The sequence below is a fragment of the Cydia pomonella genome, chromosome 26, assembly GCF_033807575.1.
Source record: "Cydia pomonella isolate Wapato2018A chromosome 26, ilCydPomo1, whole genome shotgun sequence".
NCBI classification, from domain to species: Eukaryota; Metazoa; Arthropoda; class Insecta; order Lepidoptera; family Tortricidae; genus Cydia; species Cydia pomonella.
The window spans coordinates 2,267,267-2,293,832 of NC_084728.1; the positions used below are offsets into that span (position 1 = coordinate 2,267,267).

The 26,566-nt window shown below is 36.3% G+C and overlaps 1 protein-coding gene and 1 long non-coding RNA gene across 4 annotated transcripts in view; one reads left to right on the forward strand and one right to left on the reverse strand.

The window, feature by feature from the left end:
• LOC133532138 (uncharacterized) overlaps window positions 1-26,566 on the forward strand; it is a 245,128-nt gene that overhangs the window by 142,299 nt on the left and 76,263 nt on the right. The window lies entirely within an intron of this gene.
• On the reverse strand, window positions 7,424-15,426 carry LOC133532093 (ras-related protein Rab-31). Of its 3 annotated transcripts, none has more exons than XM_061870589.1 (6): window positions 15,210-15,425; window positions 13,791-13,918; window positions 12,888-13,030; window positions 12,319-12,463; window positions 11,080-11,200; window positions 7,424-7,599 (listed from the first exon to the last, which is right to left on the reverse strand). In XM_061870589.1, exons 1-6 carry the CDS (start codon window positions 15,250-15,252, stop codon window positions 7,493-7,495), a joined length of 687 nt encoding a protein of 228 aa, XP_061726573.1. In that variant the 5' UTR covers window positions 15,253-15,425; the 3' UTR covers window positions 7,424-7,492. The 3 variants fall into 3 exon arrangements, 2 of the variants coding, with proteins under 2 accessions (XP_061726573.1, XP_061726572.1); XR_009801643.1 differs by having other exon boundaries at window positions 7,464-7,599; window positions 10,500-11,200; window positions 15,210-15,426; XM_061870588.1 differs by lacking the exon at window positions 7,424-7,599 and having other exon boundaries at window positions 10,471-11,200; window positions 15,210-15,426.

Below are 26,566 nucleotides of genomic sequence, written 5' to 3' on the forward strand. Positions count from 1 at the left end.
TTACTTTTATATCCATATTATAAAAAATCCTAATCTAAGACATTAAATGAATAAAGAGTAATAATAATAATATTCTTTATTGTGCACAACGAAAACATGATTAAATACAGTAATTAACATAAAAAAAAACTAAGCAACAACAGGCGGTCTTATCGCTAAAAAGCGATCTCTTCCAGACAACCTTCAGGTAGTAGAAATTACCGTAAGGAAGAAATATGTATAAGGGTAGCAAATATAAATGGAGAACCAGAACAGAGGAAAAAAAATAAAACAGCACAAATATATGTATAACATATAAATATATACATAAATATGATAAATAAATAAATAAATATATATATAAACATATACATACATATTTCACACAACACAGAATCAAAGAGACTGAATCGAATGATTAACGAGTTTGAGGAAGGTATGTAATTAATTTATATATGTATTTATAATGATAATTTGTGTAGTTTATAAAAGTATTCTATATATTACCTATTAGTTTGTACCTATTAGGCTCAGTAGTATTAGACTTAGTATTTAATTTTGGAATATTTTTTTTCACACTGCACCCACCTTAGCAAATTTCTGTTTGGCCCAGTGGTTGACTGGTAGAGAATGCCTCAAGGCATTAAGTCCGCCTATTGTACGTTATACTTGTACTTGTGCAATAAAGTTTAAATAATAATAATAATAAAATTGCACCCTTGCACGCATAATCGCATATACAGGTTGTTTATTTAGTCACCTGCAATAATTTACGGGGTTAATATACAGGTCATACTGATCACCTTTTACTACGGGACCAGCCCCGAAATCGCTGTCTAATCTTGACATTTTCTATGGGTGAGTAATTTTTTTTCGCGATTTCGGGATTGGTCCCATAGTAAAAGTTGCTCAGTATGACCTATACAGTGTCTCTGGCCATTGGACAAAGCCGAAATGTACATATGCATTAGGATATTTAGAACCAGTGTATAATAGTACATTACGATACAAGTGCGAAAAATAGGAAATTCGAAACGAGTAGCGATAAATTAAAACACGACCGAAGGGAGTGTTTTAAATCGACACGAGTTGCGAATTACCTATTCGCACATGTATCGTACAACGTTTTACAGTACATATGGCCCTTTAAATGTTCGACACAGTAACATAATATGCTACTTCTCGCACTAGTGCTATAAAGTAGCCCCATATGTACTGTAAAGTATCATATCAACCGGTGTAGCGGTTTCGAAGAAATTAACAAATTACCATTTTTTACTTTGGAGCAGCCTGTATGTGTTAGTAGCTCCTAAGGTAGTATCCTCAAAGAATAGTATGGAACCTTCTTCGAGCTTTTTGATTATCTTTTTTATTTATGACACTAATAAACTACTGACTTTTGAAAAATGTCATCATTATCAAATATTTCGAACAAATTGTCAAAAACACTGCCAAAGATTAACACAGTGTGTTTCTTTTTGTTGTTGATTATTGCAAATAACTTTTGTTAGAAAAAAAATATATTTTTATCTTTTGTTCTAATTAAAAAAATATTAACGTCAGAGCATTCCTGAGAAGTAACCCTACGTGGGATTTCAGGGTTTGTCCAATGGCTAAGGTCACCCTGTATATTCACCCCGTGAATTATCGCAGGTGACTAAATAAACACGCTGTATACCTACTTAAGTTCAAGTAGTTAACGTTAAAGTATCCTAGTCCTAGAATCATACAAGGTGTAAAAAAGATAGTGTGGTTTAAGGGCATATTTGATAGCGTGTTCCGAGGGCCTACCGCGAACCAAGCTCGACGTGTTGCCTCCTTGTCACATTTACGTACGAATTTACTAGTGCGACAGAGAGCCGAGAGCGGTCGACGTGGTGAACGTGATTCGCGGTAGGCCCTTCGATTAGGAAAAAAGTAGAAGAAAAATTTTTTGAGGCGCAAAATTTTTGGACTTTGTATGTTTGGCCGACTTGAAGGACCTGCCCCATTCAATTTATTTTCGCGTCAAGAATTTTAACAGAGATTATGCGGGTCAAATTATGTATGTATGTATGTCACTTTATTGCAAAAACAGACAAAACAAACAAAAAATGTTATGTACAAAGGCGAACAAATTAATTATTAAACAAAAAATTCGTTCAATATCTTTATTGATATATCACAATGTCATAATTTCAATAGTGACAAATACAATTTACATAAAAATGTTACAAAACCATCAAAAACCTATACAAAATACTCAGTAAAAATTTAAGTCATATTTATTAAGGAGTATTTTGGGGCGAAATGGGAATGATACTTTCCCATCTGTCCCCGCCTGTCACAAAAAGGGACCTTAAACATATATCTTGAAAATATGCCGTTACAATTCATATCAAAAGGGACCTTATTGTCGGTTTTATTTTTTTATCATAGTTTTTTTTTGTGTAATTTGACATTTAGAGACAGTATACATCTCTAATAAAGTATTTATTATTTCATAGATTCGATATTTGTAATTGTTTTTTTTTTTATTTATTGTTTGTAAAAATGGACATGTAAAAGTGCCCCTGTGGCCTATTTGCTGAATAAATATTTGATATTTGGTGACGCTTACGTCATTATCAACGATGCTCCCATATTATAAACAACGCCGCGCTACGCAATGCGGCGTTAGCGCCATCGACAATAACGTCCCTTTTCATAGATAGTGTCACATATTATTAACACTATTGGTAGAATATGGTAGACTAAAAGTAAACAAACTAGCACTAGACTAGCGAACTAGTAGAATTACTAATCAAGGCTCAGAACCGGTTTATAAAATACCGGTAAAACCGGTTTATTTCGGTTTTCTGCCGAACTTTTATAAGAACGCGAACGTTTTAAGAACTATTGTAACCTAAAATAACCGGTTTATTCGACGAGCGAGGAAACGGCCGGTCGGCCTGGTGGTGTGTCACGTAAACATAGACACCGACATATGAATAAACCGGTTTTTAATGCTCCAAACCGGTTAACTTGACAAGAAGTATTCTCTTAAAAACCGGTTTTAAAATGACGGTTTTTCGAGCGATACCGAAATAAAAACTCTTGGAAATTTAACCGGTTTCCGAGCCTCGTTACAAATATAATTACAGCAAATAAATTCGTTTGCATCGAACTTTAATAATTTGTGATATCAACTTAAATATAATAATAGTAATATTTAAACATAATAACAATACAATTACGTAAGTATAAGGTACTATTTTTTTTTAATAATAATTTAATACATAATTATCAGTGGCAGTGCGTCAATAAGTAAGGATAATTTAAGAAAAAAAAATAACAGATAAAATTCCAATCACTGTGCCCCACGTGACCACCGCCTTACAAGAGGCGGGCACAGATGGGAATTATTTGTATGTAGCGCCTATTCCCATCTGTGCCCGGCGGGGACAGATGGGAATACACTTTCGTTTCATGGTTATTTTGTTTAACAAGCTAACCTCAAATCCTAATGAATTAAAATTTCAAAAACCCTCTATGTTAACGGCACCAATCATGGGACATTTAAGAGAAAATTTAAAAGAGTATGGAACCGTGTTTTATGGAAGTCCTGCCACCGATACATATGTATTACAGAGATAATAATATATTTTTTTTAATTCTGAGCCTGGCGTAATAAACACGTAGTCGTCTTTAGCGGTAAATATATTAAGATACAATGTGGATAAAACCGTCTATCAGGTAAGACCGTCTAAAACTTCTTTCGTCGCTTCTAACTCTTCCGTTTGTACAGTCAAGGTATTAAATATCGACACGGACAAAGTGCCAAAAATATGTATACACGACCTTATTGTCCATTCCATACATTAAAGTAGTGTGTACATATTTTATGGCATTTTGTATATACCTTCACTGTACATATACTCCACTTACAGGAGGTCAGTAATACGAGAATTAAAAACTGTTATAGAGTAAGACCAAGATAAGTTGGCAGCGATTTTGACAGCCCAGACAGTGCAAGTGTTTATTTAAACGCCAAAAATTATGACGTTTACGACGTTGACGTGGATTGTCAAACAAAACTTTGTAGTCACAATAAATTTACTGCCATCTCTCGACACATGATTAAAACTTTTAGAACGCCATTTTACTTTGATCCTTATTCTTTCTTGTTAAATATCAAAAAGTGACGCAAAAACTTATAATCATACTTATGTCGAAAGATGGCAGTAAATTTACTGTGGTTACAAAGTTTTCTTTGACAATCCACCTCTATTTCAACTTCTCTTTGCGTTTACTTAACACTTGCAAAGGCTTATCAACATTGCTGCCAACTTATCTTGGTCTCTCTATGCATCTGCATTGAACTTTTTAATTTTGTTTTTTGGACGTTCATATAAAAAGGGGCTTATACAAGGTGTCCGTGAGCATTGCGAGAGATTTTAACGGTGCATTCCTGATGGCAACAGAAGCAAAAAAGTGGCTGTGACATAATCGGACAGACAGACGGACATGACGAATCTATAAGGGTTCCGTTTTTTGCCATTTGGCTACGGAACCCTAAAAATGTTAAAGGCTTTTTGTGAAATTCGACAAAAAAAATTTTTTTTTGTTTTTTTTTTTTCATTTTTTTGAACACTCCTGTACATAAAACATAATTTTTATTGATAAACAAATAACCTAAAATTAACTAAAAAGTATTATTTTTATTTGGGGGTAGCCTCTCGAATACATTTTTTTTAATGTCAATCAATAGGTATGTCCAGACTAGACCTCAAAGTGGCAATACCGCAGTCAAAAATGTGTTTTGTACCGACTTATGGCGAAAGAATGATCATTTAATTATCTCTGAAACTAGGCCTTTTGCAGAAAATATTATATGAAATTTTAATTTCTAAATATTACCAGGAATGCTGAGTTAAAATGTCTCGCAATGCTCACGGGCACCTTGTATATGTATATTAATTGCTTTTTTTTTAATGTTCCGTCTTTCTAGATAGATATTTATCAACACTTGAAAATTGGTCCCATATGGCCCTCGCACAAATACACATTGAGATTAAAATACGTTAATTAATATTTATAAATTACCTTAATTATTTAACAACGTTATAATATACTTTATTATACTCTGAACACAATTATTAAAAATATTTTGTATATATTTTTATTATAATTACCTAGATATACATTTGCAAACGCCACATATTTTTAAGGTGGCGTTGTATTTACCGATAAAAGGCAAGAAATTAAGGTGGCGTGGTATTTACCGATAAAAGGCAAGAAATTAAGGTGGCGTGGCATTTATCGATAAAAGGCAAGAAATTAAGGTGGCGTGGCATTTACCGATAAAAGGCAAGAAATTAAGGCATGATGATATAATTTAATTTAAGGCATATTACTTGGCCGAATTTCACCTTCCCATACAAACGGAGTTTCGTTCTCATTTTAAAACTACGCGTTGGATTGTAATGAAACTTTGAACATATAATGACATGAGGTATATCTATGTCTGTAATTAGTTAATATAGCTCCAGCTTATAAAACAAACGAAACAGAGCGCAAACAAGTTATGTATGGGAAACTTAAATCCGCTTTTTTTTATATACTACGTCGGTGGCAAACAAGCATACGGCCCGCCTGATGGTAAGCAGTCTCCGTAGCCTATGTACGCCTGCAACTCCAAAGGAGTTACATGCGCGTTGCTTTTTTTTAACTATGGTCTCTGAAGCTACATAAACTAATTACAGGCATCGGACAAGTGCGAGTCGGACTCGTCCACCGACGGATGGACGGACGGACAACAGAGTGATATTATATTATAAACGTTCCGTTTTTTCCTTATGAGTTACGGAACCCTAAAAAAACGGTCAAACAGGATTCTGACAATTATTTTTACACCACATTTTTACGCTTTGGCACATTGTCATACAACTCTCTACATTTCGTCAGTATGCATGCAATATGAAAAATTGAAAATAGAATTTGTGTATTAATAAATACATTTTTGGGCCATTGCAAACAAAAAAAGAAATTCACTATTTAGAATAAAGATACCTGTGGAACAAAGTAGGTGTTAATAACTTTATCTACACACATATCATAAACTCTCTATGATGCCGTAAATAATGGCCAACATTACGATAAACTGTTTTGTTACAACAAAGGGTCTAGCAAGCTAAGCTAAGAAGATTGGCCCCCGCAAGGGATTTGGTTGTAATTTGAGGTGCAGTAGTGGCAGGTCCTAAGAAAACTGTATGCGTAATATCCGCCTTCGATCTTCTTTTGTTTCAGACTTATCCACGAAAATGTCAAAAAATCAAGGTAATTTTTAAACTGTTATTACAGCTAAACCAAGCAAGCCAGAGCAACCAAATAAATTCAGAATTAAGGAGCATAAAATGGGGTTCATAATGCATATTTTTACAGACATTCATTTCCTTGAACTTGGATGAAAAAAATAATGTAATTTTTTTCTGCTCCATTTTTTTGCCACTTTTGGCGGAGACACAACTATCAAAAAAATTACGTGATAAGCCACATTTGTTAACTACGTATCCATTTAAAAACATTTTGAAAAATCATGGTGTGTCATATTAAAAACAAAACAATTATGAACATAAAGTCGAAAATATTTGGGCTCCACATACCAGTGCAAATGTCTAAGGAGCTCTTTCTGAAATCCTTACCAGACGACATTTTTCTTACGGACGAAAATATTGCCCGTAAGAGAAAATGTGAATATTGTAGAACATTACATCCAATACTTTTATGTACCCACTTCGTTTCTTATTTGCATATTTAAAAAAAAATTAAATAATACCTAAAGAAATCAATTTTTGCAGCGTTCTTTATCACTTTTTTAGTATAGTATATTTAAAATTGCATAAGAAATAGGTATAAAATGTGTCAATTAATTATTTCATAATGAACGAAAGAGGAAGTTATACTACAGACACATTTGCCACTAGTAGGTACTACTCTATTGATATAATATGATATAGTAAACATATTTTCGTAATTGTTTTTTTTTGACATGACGCACCATGATTTTTCAAAAAAATTTTAAATGGACACGTAGTTAACAATTGTGGCTTATCAAGTAATTTTTTTGATAGTTGTGTCTCCGCGAGAAGTGGCAAAAAAATGGAGCAGAAAAAAAAAACATAATTTTTTTCATCCAAGTTCAAGGAAATGAATGTCTGTAAAAATATGCATTATGAACCCCATTTTATGCTCCTTAATTCTGAATTTATTTGGTTGCTCTCGCTTGCTTGGTTTAGCTGCAATAACAGTTAAAAAATTACCTTGATTTTTTGACATTTTCGTGGATAAGTCTGAAACAAAAGAAGATCGAAGGCGGATATTACGCATACAGTTTTCTTAGGACCTGCCACTACTGCACCTCAAATTACAACCAAATCCCTTGCGGGGGCCAATCTTCTTAGCTTAGCTTGCTAGACCCTTTCTTATCTGTGATAATGTAGTTATAGCTTCATAACTACATCAAAATCGATTTGGTTATGCATTCAAATTTGTGCTAGCAACACATGCTCCTCGCGGGCTCCCCGTGCGCGATGCTGGCGATGCTCCACGCCGGGAGCTCCACGCTGCCCGTGTGCGTGGCCGGGTCGTCCGTGGGGTCGCCTGTCCAGTAGATACTTTTTATTAAGGTGGTTCGATTTCTATACAAAAAACGATTGCGTTTTATGAAGTCATTACACACTATTACTACATAAATATGTGCGCGTCTATCTACTTTCTACTATTAGCTTGCGCTAAATTGATAGAAAAACTATGTTTCATACAGAAATCACGCAAAAAACGTTATATTTTTCTATCAGAGTAACACCAAAATAACGTTTTTTGCGTACATATTTATGTGGTAATATTGTGTAATGACTTCATAAAACGCAATCGTTTTTTGTATGGACATCGAACCACCTTAACGCCATTTAGAATCGACTTCAGGATGAGATCAGATATCAAATTTAGCGAATAAGCCACAGGGACACATTTACATTTATTTTTTTTACAAAAAATTAAAATAACAAAATACAATTACAAATATGGAATCAATGAGATATTAGATACTTTATTAGAGATGTATACAGTCTCTACATGTCGAATTACACAACAAAACTAAACAAAAATTCTTTAGAAATGTAAAAGTCTCCAAGTGTCAGAGATAAAATATAATTTAAAGGAAAAAATCATTAAATTATTCTTAGAGATGTAAAAGGTCTCCAAGACTTGAATAAATAATTAAAAGACAAGAAATTAAATCAGACAGACAAGAACCGAATGAAGTGTCTTACGTTAATGCCACTCAAAAGTAAAGTTACATTCTTACCCCCTTATTCATAAACGTCTCTCTCTCTCTCTCTTCTCTCCTGACCGTTTTCGGCCACGGCAACTGCTTCAACTCCTTTTTTGGCGTTCATGTGCTCTCGTGTGGCTGACGTAGCCGATCTTGTTGGCAAAGACCCGTGCGCACAACGGGCACGAGAGGACACCATCAATATAATTATAGCTGATCACCGCTGGTGGTCGGGCTTTCAGCTCATCCCTCTTGTCGTCCAGATCTGTTTGACGACGGGATTCAAAAATATCCGTACGTTTCTTAATCAAAGATCTCCACCCAGGGCGGTTGGCGGCCTGCTTTTCCCACTGTAGGGGCTCAATGTCGCAGTTCTTCATATGACGTTTAAGCACGTCCTTGTACCTGAGGAGTTGTCCGCCTTGCTTTCGCTTGCGCTTAGCCACTCGACCCTCCACCATTCTTGAAACGTGGCCGCTCCAACGTAACTGTCGTCGCATGATAAATAAATAAATAAAATAAAATGATTTTATTTCGGATAAAAAATCCATAGTTGTTAGTTACATTTTTACATTTTCATTTAACTTATAAAATAGTGTTAGGGGAATAACAAAATAATTTTAACCTAAATACATTGTTATTTTGCTACAGAGTGGAGTTTTGTCCACCGCTGCAGCAGAGGGGAGTCCCACCTGTCCAACAACGCTATCATGATACTGTTAGCGCTGCCCCGCCAGCGGCTAAGTAAAGAGGCGCACCGCTTCCGCATGATAGCCGCAAAGCCGTCGACTTGCGCCTCCGCAAACATCCCGGAGGCGCTACAGTGTCGAGGCAGCCCCATCAGCATCCTGAAAGCGTTGTTGTACTGCACTCGTAGGTCGCTGTACGCCCGCTGCGTATAGACACCCCACAGGCTGCAAGTGTAGAAAGACTGGCAGTAAGCTTTAAAAAGCGTTACTTTAACTGCGTGTGTACAACGTGCAAACCTGCGGGTAAGCATATTGCACCGCACGGCCAGCGACCTACGTTCCCTCTCAATATCACAGTTATCGCTAAGATCTTCGGTAACCCAATGGCCTAAGTACTTAAACTTGCTAACTCTAAGCAGAGGTGTGCCATATAGAGATACATCAGGCAAACTGGTGTAGGTCTTAGATCTGGGCTTGAAAACCATCAGCTCACTTTTTTTTACATTATATTTTAGACCATGTGTTTCCGCATACTCTTGACATATTGAAATCAGCGTTTGCAGTGCCCTGATTGAAGGGCTTAGCAGCACCATATCGTCAGCGTAGCTTAGGTTATTTACACACACTCCTCCTGCATGGCAACCGATTCCGGTGCTGCTAAGCTCCTCAATCAGCTGGTTCATGTAAAGGTTGAAAAGCCTGGGAGAGGTCAGACCTCCCTGCCTCACTCCACACCCCAACCTATACTCCCCAGAGACAACGCTTCCCCACCTGACTTGGTTTGATTGGTGGTTATACCAGTATTGTAACAGAAATATGCATTCAGGTGCCAGGCTTGTTTCTTTTCTTAACTTATCCCACAACAAATCGTACGATACGAGATCGAATGCTTTAGAGAGGTCTAAAAAAGCAGCAAATACCGGGGTTTTTCTGCTCGTATAATACTGCACAGTCTGTTTGAGGCAAAGATGTAGATTTCGATTCCACCCACGCCGGCTCTCCGTAGGACTTCGGTGTTCCGCACTCGGTCGGACCAGCTGATCTTTAGGATCTTACGGAGGTTCCGACTTATTAGTATGATGGAAAGGTACAAACGATTATTAGCGGCTTGTTAACTTTAGTAGACGTTTATGAATAAGGGGGTTATAACATAACATGTAGGCTGTGTAAGCTGAAACAGTCCGGTCTCCACAAACAGCACCCGTTCACGAGTATGACGCGTATCTCAGCCATCGCCTCCCTCAACCTTCCCTCAGATATAAATTGAGATATAAATGATATTCATCTCTCATTCTGTGGTATATCTGTGTCCCTACTTACGCAAGTAAAACTTATAAGTCAATCTTAGGCCTAAGGCTAAGAATGCTTTCGTATGTATGTCGTTCTTCTCTACAGGTCACATTTTATCAACGGATTCTCGTGTTTTGTGATTATGGCTGATTTTTTTTGTTTCTCAAATGGTGGAGCCCGTCAACTGTGGTGTGTATATGTGTACTCAAGATTGTGGTGTGTGTGTGTTAGTGTGTGTATACAATTACCTGTGGGTACTCTGTCGGTGTCGCCCTCTGCAGAGTCGTAAGAGCGTAGTGAAGCACTCAAGGTTGTGGTCGACATTTGCAGTAATGTTGTAGCCGTGCTCAGGAATACTTGGTTGTGTGTGTGTTAGTGTGTGTATACAGTTACCTGTGGGTACTCTGTCGGTGTCGCCCTCTGCAGAGTCGTAAGAGCGTAGTGAAGCACTCAAGGTTGTGGTCGACATTTGCAGTAATGTTGTAGCCGTGCTCAGGAATACTTGGTTGTGTGTGTGTTAGTGTGTGTATACAGTTACCTGTGGGTACTCTGTCGGTGTTGCCCTCTGCCGAGTCGTAAGAGCGTAGTGAAGCACTCAAGGTTGTGGTCGACATTTGCAGTAATGTTGTAGCCATGCTCAGGAATACTTGGTTGTGTGTGTGTTAGTGTGTGTATACAGTTACCTGTGGGTACTCTGTCGGTGTCGCCCTCTGCAGAGTCGTAAGAGCGTAGTGAAGCACTCAAGGTTGTGGTCGACATTTGCAGTAATGTTGTAGCCATGCTCAGGAATACTTGATTGTGTGTGTGTTAGTGTGTGTATACAGTTACCTGTGGGTACTCTGTCGGTGTCGCCCTCTGCCGAGTCGTAAGAGCGTAGTGAAGCACTCAAGGTTGTGGTCGACATTTGTAGTAATGCTGTAGCCGTGCTCAGGAATACGTGGTCGATGCCCTGCAACATTATACGTGTATGACAAATATGATTAAGTTAGATGCGTTGTTAGCAAGGCATGCGACTTTCAAGACGAAGGTCGCTGGTTCGAACTCTCGTGCCAGAATTTCTTGGGACTAGACATGTGTCGTTCACGAGTGAGTGATTTAAATGAACTATATCTTTTGATTCAACTTACTCACTCTTCAACTCACTGATGATTTAACTAGCTCAGTAAGTCATCTTTTTTATTTTATTTTTATACCACGACGGTGGCAAACTAGCATACGGCCCGCCTGATGGTAAGCAGATATTCTATCTCTGCAGTGTTCATTGCTCGCTCCTTCCCACTCATGATTCGAATGAGCCGGCCGAACGTGACGCGCGAGTGAGATTGTATTGCGTGATTCGCCATCTTGGCTCGTGAATAATATAGTCTACAGATCCACTGAGTGAATTGATATATCACCGCGAGCGAAAGATATGAATCAATATTTTCAACTCAGTGAAGCGTTTTGCGCATCTCTATTTGGGACTTTTGTAGCATTTAATATTTATTTTCATATTTTTTTATTAGTATTTATTTTATTTTATTTATATTTCGCTTTTCTCTCAAGGTTGACATGAGGAAACCAAACTATTTCCAATAACACCTAGTATCCCCTAGATCCTTTACTTACCAATTGTTTTTCGGTTAAGAATTAGGTTAAGAATTCAAATATTGGAGACCCTTTACATCTCTAAGGATAATTTAATGATCGTTTTTATATTTTATCTCTGACACTTAGACTTTTAAATTGTGAAATATTTTAGTACTTATTGTTTGTATTTTTTTATCATAGTATTTTTGTGTAATTCGACATTTAGAGATTTTATACGCCTCTCATAAAGTATCTAATATCTCATTGATTCCATATTAGTAATTGTATTTTTGGTTATTTTTATTGTTTGTAAAATTTGACATGTAAAAATGCCCCTGTGGCCTATTTGCTGAACAAATAAAATAATAAATGATTTATTCAGTAGCACATACTATTTTACAAAAATCAGGTGGGTGCCTCTTTTTAAGTATAAAAATACAAGAGACACCGTACAAATAAATGTTTGATGTTTGAGTAGTCTGGGCAAATTGGCAGTACCTGATCGTGCAGGGCCGAGGTCTCGCAGTACTGCGCGCCGATGGCCGCGGCGTACTGCTTGGCTTCGGAGTGAGGGACCGCGCGGGCTTCCTGCAAATCGCATTTGTTTCCCACTAGAGCTAACGCCATTGGCTCTGGTACGTTGCTGAAAAAAAGATAGACAAAAATATAAAAAATGTACTTTTATTGATGAATTTTTGGCAAATAGTAAAACAGCCCAGCAACAAGCAAAAAATAACGATTATGTGCATACGATTTTCATATTTTATTGTTTTATATTGGCAATAAAGGTCCTTTAACAGAAAAGGGCCACTTTGATCCGTTCTAGCAGGAAAGAAAAAGCCCTTTCCAAATAGGTAATATGAAAACATCGTTTCTATTTACAAAGCTGCCACAGGAATAAGTCGTTTTTGAGGTTTTAGAGCGTGCAAATGTATACATTTCGGAATATGAATTTGTGTTAATTACTTATGTAGGAGTAAGTACCTTAAGAGCAATGAAAAATAGGCCCTTTACATGAAATTTCCACAAACGCGAACCGATATATTAATAAATGGTTGAATACTAACCTTTGTAGCTCTTTGACCCACGTTTTAATGGCAGTGAAACTGCCGACGCTGGTTATATCGTAGACTAGGAGCGCGGCGTTGGCGTTACGGTAGTACATGGGCGCCATTGAGCGGAATCGTTCCTGCCCTGCCGTGTCCCACACCTGAAACATACGATAAAATAACATTATGTTAAATTGTCTAAACACAGACGAAATGGATGAAAACTAGCTGGAAAGAACTGGATGGAAACAGCAAAAAATAGAAAGAAATTGAAGGGTATTGAGGAGGCTTTCACCCAGTAGGGATCAGTGCAATGCACTGAGCAAATAAAAGCTATAATAATAATAATAATATTGTCTAAAACTTTACATGGATACAACAAACATAGACCGAAATCGACCAGGTATAGACCATGAGTAGCTTTTGTATTGCTTTGTGTTTCGTGGCTCGAAAACGATTGATGACCGGTCTGGCCTAGTGGGTAGTGACCCCGTCTATGGAGTCAATTCAAATTCTGGTAAGGGTATTTATTTGTGTTGAGCACGGATATTTGTTCCCAAGTCATGGGTGTTTTACAATACAATACAAATACACTTTATTGCACACCTCAATACAGAAACAGTACAAATAATACAACACATAAAGAAGAGGTAAACAACAGGCGGTCTTATCCCTAAAATGCGATCTCTTCCAGACAACCTCTAGGTAGCGGAATTAAAAAAAAATGTTATGTTGTGTTTTCTATGTATTTAAGTACTTATATTTTATATGTCTTTATCTAAGTGCCCACAACACAAGCCTTATTGAGCTTACTGTGGGACTTAGTTGCACTAATGTCCTATAATATTTATTACTTAGAGGTATATATATTTTTGAAACATTGGCTTGATATGTGAAGATAATTGGAACTATTGTACGAACCTGCAGTTTAACTCTGGCTCCGTCAACATTTATGTTGCAAGTGAAGAATGATGCTCCGATGGTGGGCGAGATGTGTTTGGAAAACATCTTCCCTATGTAGCGGACCACAAGGCTTGTTTTGCCGACACCTGAGAAAATTATGCTTACATTCACTATATTGTTATCTAGTAACTGTATTCCACAATATGAGCCTTATTGAGCTTACTTTTGGGTTAGTTCACGCACACTAATTCATGCCCATCATGCAGTCTAATGCCACAACACAATTGGTCGATGAGTTCACATCATATTTTCGATTGGTCGCAACTAGTTGCATTAGACTGCACGGTTGGATCGAATTTGTGAATGACACTGCTGAACTAACTGACATATATCTAAGGCCTGTCCTTAGATATATGTCAATTGTAATAACATTTATTTAATAATGAGGTAACAGGTAACATCTATTAAATTAATACATGATAAGGATAAGCTCAAGGAAAATTATTTGTTATTGTTTTAGGTATTACATTATGTTAGTCACCTTGACTTCAAGAGAGAAGGATCAGTGCTGGAAGCCACCAGAAACATGCTGTGATGAGGCCATTTCGTGGCACTTTATACTTTCTTTGTTTTTGTTATATCATGTAATTTAATTTGTTTTGTTTGTGTTTATGAATAAAAATTATTCTATTCTATTCTACTTGGACATAGCTCAATTAATATTAACCCCTGGAACGCCGATCCGACAAACATACTTGTACCCGTCAAATGCCTAGTGCCGGATTCGTCCCATCCCCCTCAAACGCCGGATAGGCTCACGTACGTGCACCGGTTGACTGCCGCGACTTATATTGCATTGAAATGCAAGTAATATAAAACTCTATTTGTAAGTGTTTAGATCTCAAAATTAAGTAAGAATATGCTAGAATAAATTTGGTGACTGCTAAGGCACAAGGCAGTTGAGACAGTTTGTACAGATCCGGGACTAGGCAGTAGACGGGTACAAAAATTGAAGACACTCTGGCAATTGACAGGACTGGTATGGATCAGGCACTAGGCGTCCAGTAGAAGTATATGAATGATGAAAAAATAGCTGAATACTGTACAATCATTTATATTCATTGTAATATAAACTATAGAATATATTAGTTTCAACAAAGCGATGCTTTACTTCAAATAAGACAAGGTATAGACTTCTCCACAAGTCAATGCCATAAGCAAGAGGGAAATACTTTTGACAGCCGAAACTAATAAACATAAACGTTACGAAATTGGCAAATTAGTAAACCGGTTTATTCAATTACATATTAATCAAATAATAATCTATTTAGACAAACTGTACTCAGAATTGAACGCATTCCTTATAATGTATACCAGTTTTTATGTAACTATACGCATAATGCATTATATCATAACAATGGTAAGAAAAATACGCACCTTGTGATCCTAGTACAACTATTTTTGCTTCAACCACTTTCATTTTAGCTATATTTAATGCAACAATGTTTCATAGGCACTCGATTTTGATTATTCACATGGTTGCAAACAGGATAAAAGATATCTAAAAGTATAAACTTTACAAAAACATGTAATAACAACAACACATGTTCACGACGAAGTTTCCAACTGTGAACTGTGAATAAGGAATAAGCTGACAAATAAAAATGATGTAAAAATGTCATTTGTCAGTTGTCATTTGCAAATGGTCAAGTTTGAGTTGGTCGTTGGCTGTTAACTTTGCTTGAGTATAATAAACAGTTTATTGAAATATATTTACAAAGTATATTGAATATTCATTTGTGTCGTCCTTTGTTTTTTTTCTAATACCTAATAATTCGAATAAATAAAACTTCTTAATTTAATAAAATTTATTTGGATAATACGGTCGCAATCATTGAATTTCGTGCCATCTACAATCGTTTTTGTGTACTATTTATAAATTACTAGAACTAAAGCAAAGCAGTCGACCTAGTCAAATCGTAAATATCAAGTTGTCCCTGTGACAGCTTCATAATGACGCTACTCAACGTTAGATGTCGTCGCTAACCACTTTAGATTTTCATTCTTATTTCAATCAATAGATGGCACTAGAAATGCGTTTAGTGCGACTTGTGAAGAAGGAATTAATGATGGCTAGATAATTAATTTGATTTTATATCTCATAAAACCATTATGGAATTTATGGATGATGGCATTAACCCACACATCGCGTTCGCCCATCTTAAAGCAATCACTATTAAGATTTTGCCATAAAATATTTTGCCTTAAGGGCGTAAAACGAACCGTTAATCGTAAATTATGGTATTCATATAATACGTATAGCCCAATAAGGAATATCGAGTGAGTAACTGTCAAATTATTTTATTTGTTAATGTCCTACTTTATTCGACTCAGTACCTAAAGTATTTACTAAGACTGGGCCATAGAGAAATAAGATTTCTCTATGGACTTGGAGTAAAATGTTCAATCAGAAGTGTTGAATTCGAATTTACTATATCTCTACAGTTAAAAAAACGGACAGACAGACGGAGATGACGAATCTATAAGGGTTCAGTTTTTTGCCATTTGGCTACGGAACCCTAATAAAAAAAATAGAAGATTACGTGGTGCTGCATAACCAAGAAAAGTTTCGTAGCGATCCAGTTCGCGATTTCGCGTAGCCAACGTGCCAGTCGTGAACGCTCCGTAGCATAGCGTAGTCATCTCTCTCTCTCACTCTTCCATATTAGTGCGACAGTGACAGTTGCTTTTCGTTCGCTGCGGAGCGTTAACGATTGGCATGTTGGCTACGCGGGCTGGGGATTCTAGCGTGGGATCTTGAGCGTAGCGTAATTTAAGTGCGTCGCCCAAGATACACATAGTCTAGCAACCACAAAATCTCAGTCTATAAGAACCAGAAAAATTATACTCATCCCTCTCTTTTGGGTGCTCTAGTAATAGCGTAAGACAAAGACAGTATGATTCTCTCAGTCTATGTTTGAAATGAGACAGTCCTGGGCCAAACGTGGCCAAACTATGTCTGCGCGACCGTGTAACGCACTATGCGTTTATACTTGAATATGTTTAGACTATAATGAGAAATAAAATATAGTTTGGCCTTGGCTGTCCCATTTCAAACATAGACACAGAGAATCATACTGTCTTTATCTTGCGCTAGTACTAGCATCCAAAAGAAAGGGATGAGTATAGTTTTATTTGTTCTTATTTACTGACAAACTTGGTTTGCAAGTATAAAAGATACCAAATGGAAACAAGGATAAAAACAAAACTTAGCAATACATTAAAGATGTCCGTCTAAGTAAACTTTGCAGCTATTTCAATAGAACAAAGTCATGACACCTCATGACTTTGTTCTATTGAAATAGCTGCAAAGTTATAACAATCATATTTTTTATAGAAATTTCACAATTGTAATGACATTGACATACATTGTCATTCCAAATGCCAGGTAGAGTTATCTTGCTCAAACTCTATTTTATACATTACGTCCACTTACAAATTAATTTTAATCGCAAATGAGATAGCAAAATTAAAATAATGAAATTTCTGTCTACACAATGCTAATCCCAAATATCCCAATGTAGTGAACGCACCCAAAGAAAAGGCGGGAAAAGCAATCCAATATGGCCGATTTAGGGAGGATTTTGGGCGCCATTACAATATTTCAGAAAATTTATTCGCCAAATTATATTCACTTGATACTGATGGTTTAATCTTTAATTACACATAGTTAAGGTTGAGTTTGGCATGTATCTATAGTATTGTTACGTTTGTAAGCCGAAGAGCTATCCGCCACAAGTCAAGTTGCAAATCGGAAAACATTATACAGATTAAATTTCTAGGGATATCATATAGAGCTGTTTAGTTACAATGTGTAATTTCACACTATCCACTCGCGGGTTCAATTCAAACCCCGGCTCGTACCAATGAGTTTTTCGCTACTTATGTACGAAATATCATTTGATATTTACCAGTCGCTTTTCGGTGAAGGAAAGGCCTAGTTTACCCCCTGGGTTGGAAGGTCAGATGGCAGTCGCTTTCGTAAAAATGCCTACTCCAAATCTTGGGATTAGTTGTCAAGCAGACCCCAGGATCCCATGAGCCGTGGCAAAATGCCGGGACAACGCGAGAAAGAAAGAAGACATACGTAAGTGGTACAGGATAATTAGGGTTTTCAAATTCCCAGACCTTTTATAGAATGAGTACCTAGTGAACGTAGATTGCTGAGATCCAAAATTGCTACATAACGTGACATCTTTTATACTATGAGCTATAATTTGTTTAAGAATATTGAATGGTAAAAAGGGAAATTAACGTAACGTACTTACCACGTACAACGCAATACATACAAGAAAACATTGGTTTTGGTGGATTTTCGTATTCTAAAAGGTAAAAAATATTAAATCGTTCTAACTTAAAAGACAAGGCGTGACGGAAAACTAGTTTTAACTAGAGTTAAAGGGTTTTTACGGTAGCATATCATATAAAATATAATCTTTTTAGTCTCGTTCCTTTCAATATACATTACTATTTACATACTCACCTACACTCTGTTTGAATGTAATTTAAATTAAAAAAAAAAAAACTATGTAGCATTTTTTTGTGTCGTAAAATTTTGGACCAAATTAAATTCAACTCAATTAAAAATACCTACAACTGCATTCAAACTTCCCTACATATAATTTTGGATGATCACCACGAGGCTATAAAGTTGAAATAAAATTGATATGGCTCCTTTACACGATGGGCCATCACACTGGCCCACTAAGATGGGCCAGCGTGTAGAGAGGGCAGTGGTGTCGGATGGCTTATGGCGCGGCGGGATGGCGATAGGATGGCCACGGTGTCGGTTTTTTCGTCCGCACATGAAAGGTAATGGGCCAGCGATGGTGCGTACGCATCTACACGTGGCCCATTCCATAGAGCACTCAACCATTGCATGGCCATTTCGCTGGTCCAGCTCTAGGTCATCGTGTAGAGGAGTCATAACCATCGCATGGCCATCTCACTGCTCCAGCGCTGGGCCATCGTGTAGAGGAGTCATAACCATCGCATGGCCATCTCGCTGGTACAGCGCTGGGCCATCGTGTAGTAGCCAATAGGCGGTATTATCAGCTCCACGTGATATCAAATCACTGAGCCCGCCCCTAAAGAAATCTGTTTGTATGTAATGCGCACATATACGTTTCGTTTACATAAAAAAGCCGTTCCCTGCGAGCTGTAGTTAGCGGAACGTTTTATTTTACAATTCAATGGTACTTGACCGGAATAAAATATACGATGAACTATTCTTAGGTTTTTTTTTTTCAATATTTGTTCTTATTTATTGACAATAACAACATACATAATGGATATATACAGATGATTACTATAACTAGCTTATATCTAAAATAGGCCCTTGAGGCATTGTACCAAGGATGCTGGCGGCATTTCCTCGTTGTATCGCAATACTGATACGTTGTGCGAGGAAGCCGCGAGCTCTTCGGTCACCAGTTACGTCAACCAGACAAGGTTAGATCTTTGTAGACCTCGTGAACCTTGCGTCGTGGCCATTTTGAAAAATCCAAAAACTTGATAGACAATATAGATTGTCCAACCTGTAGATATTTCTCGAGAATCGATTTAAAAATGCAACATACGACATTATTTTTGCCCAATGGTTCTATGAGCTAGAGAGTTAAAGATCAGGTTCCACCATTTTGAAAAAAAAAACTGAACCACAGACTTCCACACATAGCTAATGGACGTGGAACTAATAATGAGACGTAAACCACAAATTCTGTAAAATCTGGGCTATAACCGCGAACATCGAAGTTCGTCAGTTGCGAGCATTTTTCTCTGTCGCTCGAATTACGTTTAGTGAGAGTAAAAGAGAAAGATCCCCGTAATTTACGAATTTCGGTTTTCGCGGTAGGCCGCCAGTATTTGACATCAATTTGTAAACACTGGCAACATTTAACCACAAATAAAAGTCATAGAGCTGTTAGGGCCTCCGCTAGCTGTCGCGGGTGCACGGAGCGGACGAGCGGGTTAACGAAAAATAGTAAGAGCAACGCTAAATGAAGCGGACGCGTGCGACGGATTTCACCTACAAATAGCACCCGCGTGCGTGCGCACGCGGCGGGCGTCCGCGTCAGCTAGCGTAGGCCCTTAAGTTTTGGAAGTTTTCAGAAAATAAAGCGTGAGTTGTTGAAAAGTGAATCGCTGTCGGCTTTGTGACGATAATTAAGCATTACATTTCAATGAAAACTTGGTTTTGGTATTAATTTCATAATCTATAAGCAATATTACAATGTAAATAAAGGCACAACGTTTATTTCCATAAAAAAATCATGCTTAATTGTCGTAAACAAATTGACAGAGATTAGCTTTTCTTAACAATTCACGCTAATTGGGTACTTACTCGTACACTATTTTCTGAAAACTCCCTTTTACGTCTTTCGGCCCGATTCGAAGAATGAAATACGATAACGATAAGTTCTGGTTTATACAGTGTGTCCCTAGCCATTGGACAAAGCCGAAATGTACATATGCATTAGGATATTTAGAACTAGTGTACAAAGTATCATAACAACCGGTGTAGCGGTTTCGAAGATATTAACAAATTACCATTTTTTACTTTGGAGCAGCCTGTATGTGTTAGTAGAATCGTATGGAACGTTCTTCGACCTTTTTGATAATCTTTTTTATTTATGACACTAATAAGCTTCTGACTTTTGTAAAATGTCATCATCATCAAATATTTCGAACTAATTGTCAAAAACACTGCCAAAGATTAACACAGTGTGTTTCTTTTTGTTGTCGATTATTGCAAATAACTTTTGTTCGAAATTTTTTATTTATTTTATCTTTTGTTCTAATTAAAAAATATTAACGTCAGAGCATTCCTGAGAAGTAACCCTACGTGGGAATTCAGGGTTTGTCCAATGGCTAAGGTCACCCTGTATAAGTTCCCATTTAGATATCGTTTATATGTCGTATAATTGACAAAAGCAGTTCGATTCGGGCAAACAATGTCACTTTGACGTTAGAAATATCGTAGATAGATCATAACGGGATCCCAGCGGAATAAACGTCAATTTTAAAACGTCGTTGGGATCTTAATTGGGCGTTTCTTGAGTGAAAACCAAGGATCTTGCTTCGAGAACTATTTAAGTCACGTTATTACACAGTTTATGTAACAGAAACAATATAGTATTTTATGCAACAGTTGTATAAGAAGGGTCAAAAAAGGCGAGTGGCTTGAGTTACAATGTGAGCTGGAGCCGAAGGCTTACGCGAACATTGTAAAGGAATACGCCACGAGCATTTTTTGACCTACTTATACAACGTTGCATACAATATTTTTCCTACGAGTCAACAAAAATAAATCTTAATTTAGGTAAACAAAGCAAAAGTATATAGCCAAGACGCGCGAGCATACCTTGTTACGCGCCCGGCCCGCCCCGGGCCGCGGCCGGCCGGGCAGCGACACCTTCTCGTAACTCATGAGGCCCTGGTACTTGCTACTTGCTAAATTAAATTTTTGGACAGTTTTTTCTCAATTTTGGCCACCGTAGCCTACGGAGACTAACAAGCAACGCTAAGCGGTCTTCGTAGTCTATGGGTGTTGCTATATTACGGGTGTCACATGCGTGTTTCTGACTTATGAAGTAATTATTTTTACTATGCAACCAAATGAATATTTTGTAAGTTGGCAGCAATGCACTTAGTTTAAAACTGTATTCGTTTTGGTTTTGTTAGGTTGGTAGCCATTAATCGCAGTAACGTTATGGCGATTAAAAGCACAAGAGCTTTTATGAGGAATAGACAATATAGACTTTTCTTGAAACCTTTTATGTATGTTCTTATATTCGTGTTAATGAATGCATAAATGACAGATAACAGTAGAGGAGTAGGAAAATATATTAAAATGAACGCGGAGCGGCGTGTACGCCGGTGCCGGTATCTCAGTAGAAGTAAGATGGCGTGTCAGGGGTGTTGTTGCCACTTGAATATAAAACTGTTTGAGATAATGATTGACACGCCACAAGCTATCGATCTTTTAAAGATCTTTCGGAAGGCGTCGATGTTTGCCGTGACCTCATAGTTCCCGATTTTAATTAGTCTAAGCCCAGGGTCTCATATAACCTAGAACTGTAACACACGCTAACATCATTAGCTATACAATGAAATACAAATACTCTTCAATTTCACACCTCAATAAAAGAAAACGATACAGAAAGAAATCAGCCACACAAGTAAAGGAACAGGAGTTCTTTTCGCTAAAAAGCAATCTCTTCCAGAAATCCAGACAACCTTTAGGTAGCGGAAATTAATAAATTTACACAATGTTAGTTGGAAAATTAATGTAATGAAACGAAATTTTGATTTTGATTTTTTTTTGAGAAACCCGCCACAAAATATACACATAACACAAACAGCAAATTAAAAATACATACAATATATACTTATAACAGTGCCAGCCATAGGGGAAGAGCAATCAGTACCCCTAGTGTAAATTTGATCGACATCATAACGTGACGAACGCGTTTGCGTTAAGTCTCATTTTGTATAGGATTTTGAGTTTCCAAAACGTCCCGCTTGGCGCGCTCTTTCTAAATCCAATACAAAATGAGACTAAACGCAAACGCGTACGTCACGTTTCCAAATCGAATTTATTTACACTAGGGGTACTGATTAAGGTATCATGTCATGGAGGAGATAAAAAGTGTAGTTTGAATGAATGAATATTTATTGCATGTCACATTACATAAATGGTTAAAGGTGGTACATTTTAGAAGGTATACATGTGACGCCCTGCAAGGGCATAGCAATTTAAGCCTTAAATTTAGATAACTTAAATCTACTTAGCTTAAACTAGGTACATTTTAATCATTTATTATAATGGATGATTTGTATTTTCCTAATCATATTCTTCACTAAAAAATTCATCTAAGTTGTAGAAACATTTATTAGCCAGAAATATTTTTAATTTATCATTAAACAACTTAGGTTTATTTAGGTCTTTCAGGGAATTCGGAAGGTGATTATAAATTTTTATGGTCATGTAATGAGGGCCGGACGTAACAAGCTTTAATGTGGAAAGTGGCAATCTTAGTTTATTTAGTTAGTTTGTGGAGTCTCTTGAAAGAGTTAGGAGACTGAGCGCACCTTTATATATATATATATATATATTGTATATTTATTAGTATATTAGGTATTGTTTTAATACTTATATAAGTAGTATGTGTGCATGTTTGTGTTTAATAGTCTCCATATTTAGCTCCTTGCACAACCTGTTGACTTTTGTATGAGTTCTAAATTTCCTGCTACCTAAAGGTTGTCTGGAAGAGATCGCTTTTTCGCGATACGACCGCCTGTTGTTACCTGGTTCTATTTTCCTTTAAAATTCATTTGTAGTTTTACATGTATGTATAATGTATAATTGTTGGTGCAATAAAGAATATTTACTTACTTACTTACTTACTTACTTAAGTTAAGGGGCAGAGAATTCCATAGTCGAAAAGGTTGAAAAGTAAAAGAGTTTATAAGTCAGTGGGGGTTATTACAAAAGTGAAGAGATAGACGGGACAGATTTTTTTTATACTATGTCGGTGGCAAACAAGCATACGGCCCGCCTGATGGTAAGCAGCCTCCGCAGCCTATTTACGCCTGCAACTCCAGAGGACTTACATGCGCGTTGCCGACCCTAGACCCCCCCTCGTTGAGCTCTGGCAATCTTACTCACCGGCAGGAACACAACACTATGAGTAGGGTCTAGTGTTATTTGGCTGCTGTTTTCTGTAAGGTGGAGGTACTTCTCCAGTTGGGCTCTGCTCTAGATCTGGAATGACATCCACTGGCTGTGCCCTACCACACAAAGCGAGATGACATTCACAATGCCCATACCTCTCTTTTGGACGTGCTCTTTGGAAGCGGCTCTTGAGCTATACATGAAAGCATGAAGGTTACTTTGACAGATCAACATAAAATTAAAAAAAATAATTAAAAGAAGTAAAATCAAAATAAATAGTAAACACACTAACACACTAAAATAACACTTATTTAAATTTAAATACAATGCTCAATGGCCTATTTTAGATATAAGCTAGTTATAGTAATCATCTGTATATATCCATTATGTATATTGTTATTGTCAATAAAGACTTTGTAAAAAAATACGATTTAAAGGGTTGAATTTAAGCCAATACACAAATGACACAAAACAAAAGTGCACAGTATAATGAAGTAATTATGTTATTTAACCTGAAAACAATAAAAAAAATCTGAACACATCAAAAATATGTATAATACCTACATTAAGTCACATAGATTAGATTAGATTAGATTAGATTTATTTATTTCTTAAAGAAAAAGACACAGTATTTTACACAAAAGGATAAAACAAAGGCTTTCACTAAAAGATCGTCAACTTAACATTAAAACAAAAAAATATAAAAAATTAAAATTAAAAAATAAAGAAATGTCACGACAAAAAAGAAAATGTCAATGTATACATAGTTAGGGACAACCTAGGTATTGTCGAAATGTCGAAAAGAATAAAAAACAAATATATTTACAAAAACACTAAGTCATATAAAAGGTATCGCAATTTCTGCAATAAAAAAAAGATAAAACGTAATTATGAAAGAACACAGTTAACAAATACCTACATATAAAAAGTCCATACAACGTATTTTAGCAGCTATCCCAATATATTAAATTTCGAAAATGGTTGTTTGACATCTTTTGACTTCGTATAAGTGAACGTTTTCATATTTGACATAAAACTTCACTGTTAACAATATCGGTTATATTATGCCATTATCCACTGGTTTCTAGAGCAATATAATGATATAGAAAAACTATAATTATGTAAAACCTACAATGTTTCACTTCATTTCCTACAAACAAAGAGAATCTGAAATAGAAAATTGTCAAAGAATATTTTGTAGCCACCGTAAATTTACATCTTTCGACACATGATTAAAACTTGTAGAACGCCATTTGACTTTGATCCTTACCGGGCATCAGCTAATGGTTGTCGCGCCATCGCTCGAAACGACGCCGCCATACCTTTGGCCTTCGATCTTTTAGATGGCGCCACTTTTTGATATTTAACAAATTTAACACATATCAGTGAAAGAATAAGGATCAAAGTCAAATGGCGTTCTAAAAGTTTTCATCATGTGTAGAAATATAAGTAAATTTACTGTGTACTCTTTGGTTGTAGTTATTTAGCAAAGGCAACAGCGCCATCTATCGTACAATGTGTTTACCAAACACGTAAAATCAAAAATAAATTTGTTTTAAATTTATTACGTTGGTTTGGTCCAACCGTTTACAAACATTATAGATGGTGTGACTGGTCTGAGTAGGTATAATATGTTTACCCGTTCAACGGCTAAATCATTAAAATACTTAAGATTTTTCCTTTTGCTATTGACTCATAGTTGTTTAATGCCTTTAACAATTAACAGGAATATTATGTATACATAGGTACTTATTAAAAGTGGACAATTACTTATTAAAACAAGAAATATTACTTAGCTAATCCGCGAAAAAATAACGTGTTAGTCAATCAGTGCTAACCCGTTATACTTACTTGCGTATTTTTACATGCAATTAATGTTCCCACCCTCCCACCGCAAAAATAAATACGCAAATAAATATAACAACCCACCACCAAAAGTACAAAACTCGACACGTGTTTCGCCTCTCTACGAGGCATCCTCAGGAGATGCTGGAGATGTTGACGGTCTGACACCCGACAACTGACTGAACTGTCAGACCGTCAACATCTCCAGCATCTCCTGAGGATGCCTCGTAATACAGTGTCCAACAAATATAGTGTCAATCATAATACTACATATAGTGTCACACATATATAGCGTCAAACAAAATACTACATGTGAGAAATTAAAACCGCTGATGCTACTTAGAAGTTAACAAACATCCTTTTAAATAGCACAAAATACATATATACGTAGGTTAGAAATATTGGAAAAAAATATATTGCGTAAAATGCCACTGTATATAACAAATAATTAAATTATAAGTACTTAATTTTAAAATGCAGTGCGGATTATCATTTATACTTAAATATTATTTAAAGTGATTATTTCGTTCTCTCTGTAAATATGTTCAGCCCACAACTCTCTGTGGATTTTCATTGTAAGGAAATATACGTTTATTACCAGTGCAGTAAAAAAAATATAGTAAAAATTTACAGAATACACCGAACACTTCCAAGCAAGCAGGTTTTCAGAGTTTATAGAATTAGAAATAGACGAACTTATCAATATTGATAATAATAAATCAACAGCTTTAACAGATAGATGTGCACTAGTTAGTAAAAATACAAAAGTAGATATTAATACCTTTTTAGAAAAAGATTTTGAGCTTTTGCACAATGATAATAACGCAAATACGTAGACTATACAATTTACTAACAAATTACAACAGAAAATCGTTAAACTAAAATATTTATGAACATCTCCCAAAACTTTATTAAAAGTTACAAACACAACAGGGAGAAGCCATCCAAAAATATTAACTAGAGGAAAAGGATCATTAATCTCTTTTAATTTTGGAAAAACGTTTACATAATCGATGTAGAATACAATATTTGCCACCACAAACCATTGAGAGATGGCGAAATAAAGGATATTCCCTATGAAACTGTATAAACTATATGTAGGCACTTCGCTGCCCAAAACTGACAGATGTAACGCCATGACCAGCATGCCAGTGAACAGTAGAATGCTTAGAAGTAAGTTGACGATTACGTAATGGCGGATTAGTTGCCATTT

Coding starts and splice junctions, on each gene's coding strand:
- LOC133532093 (XM_061870588.1), bottom strand. CDS start 15,252: ATGAAAGTGGTTGAAGCAAAAATAGTTGTACTAGGATCACAAG. Junction 13,031..13,790: donor GAGCCAGAGTTAAACTGCAG/GTTCGTACAATA, acceptor CGTATGTTTCAG/GTGTGGGACACGGCAGGGCA. Junction 11,201..12,318: donor CCTCGGCCCTGCACGATCAG/GTACTGCCAATT, acceptor ATAATGTTGCAG/GGCATCGACCACGTATTCCT.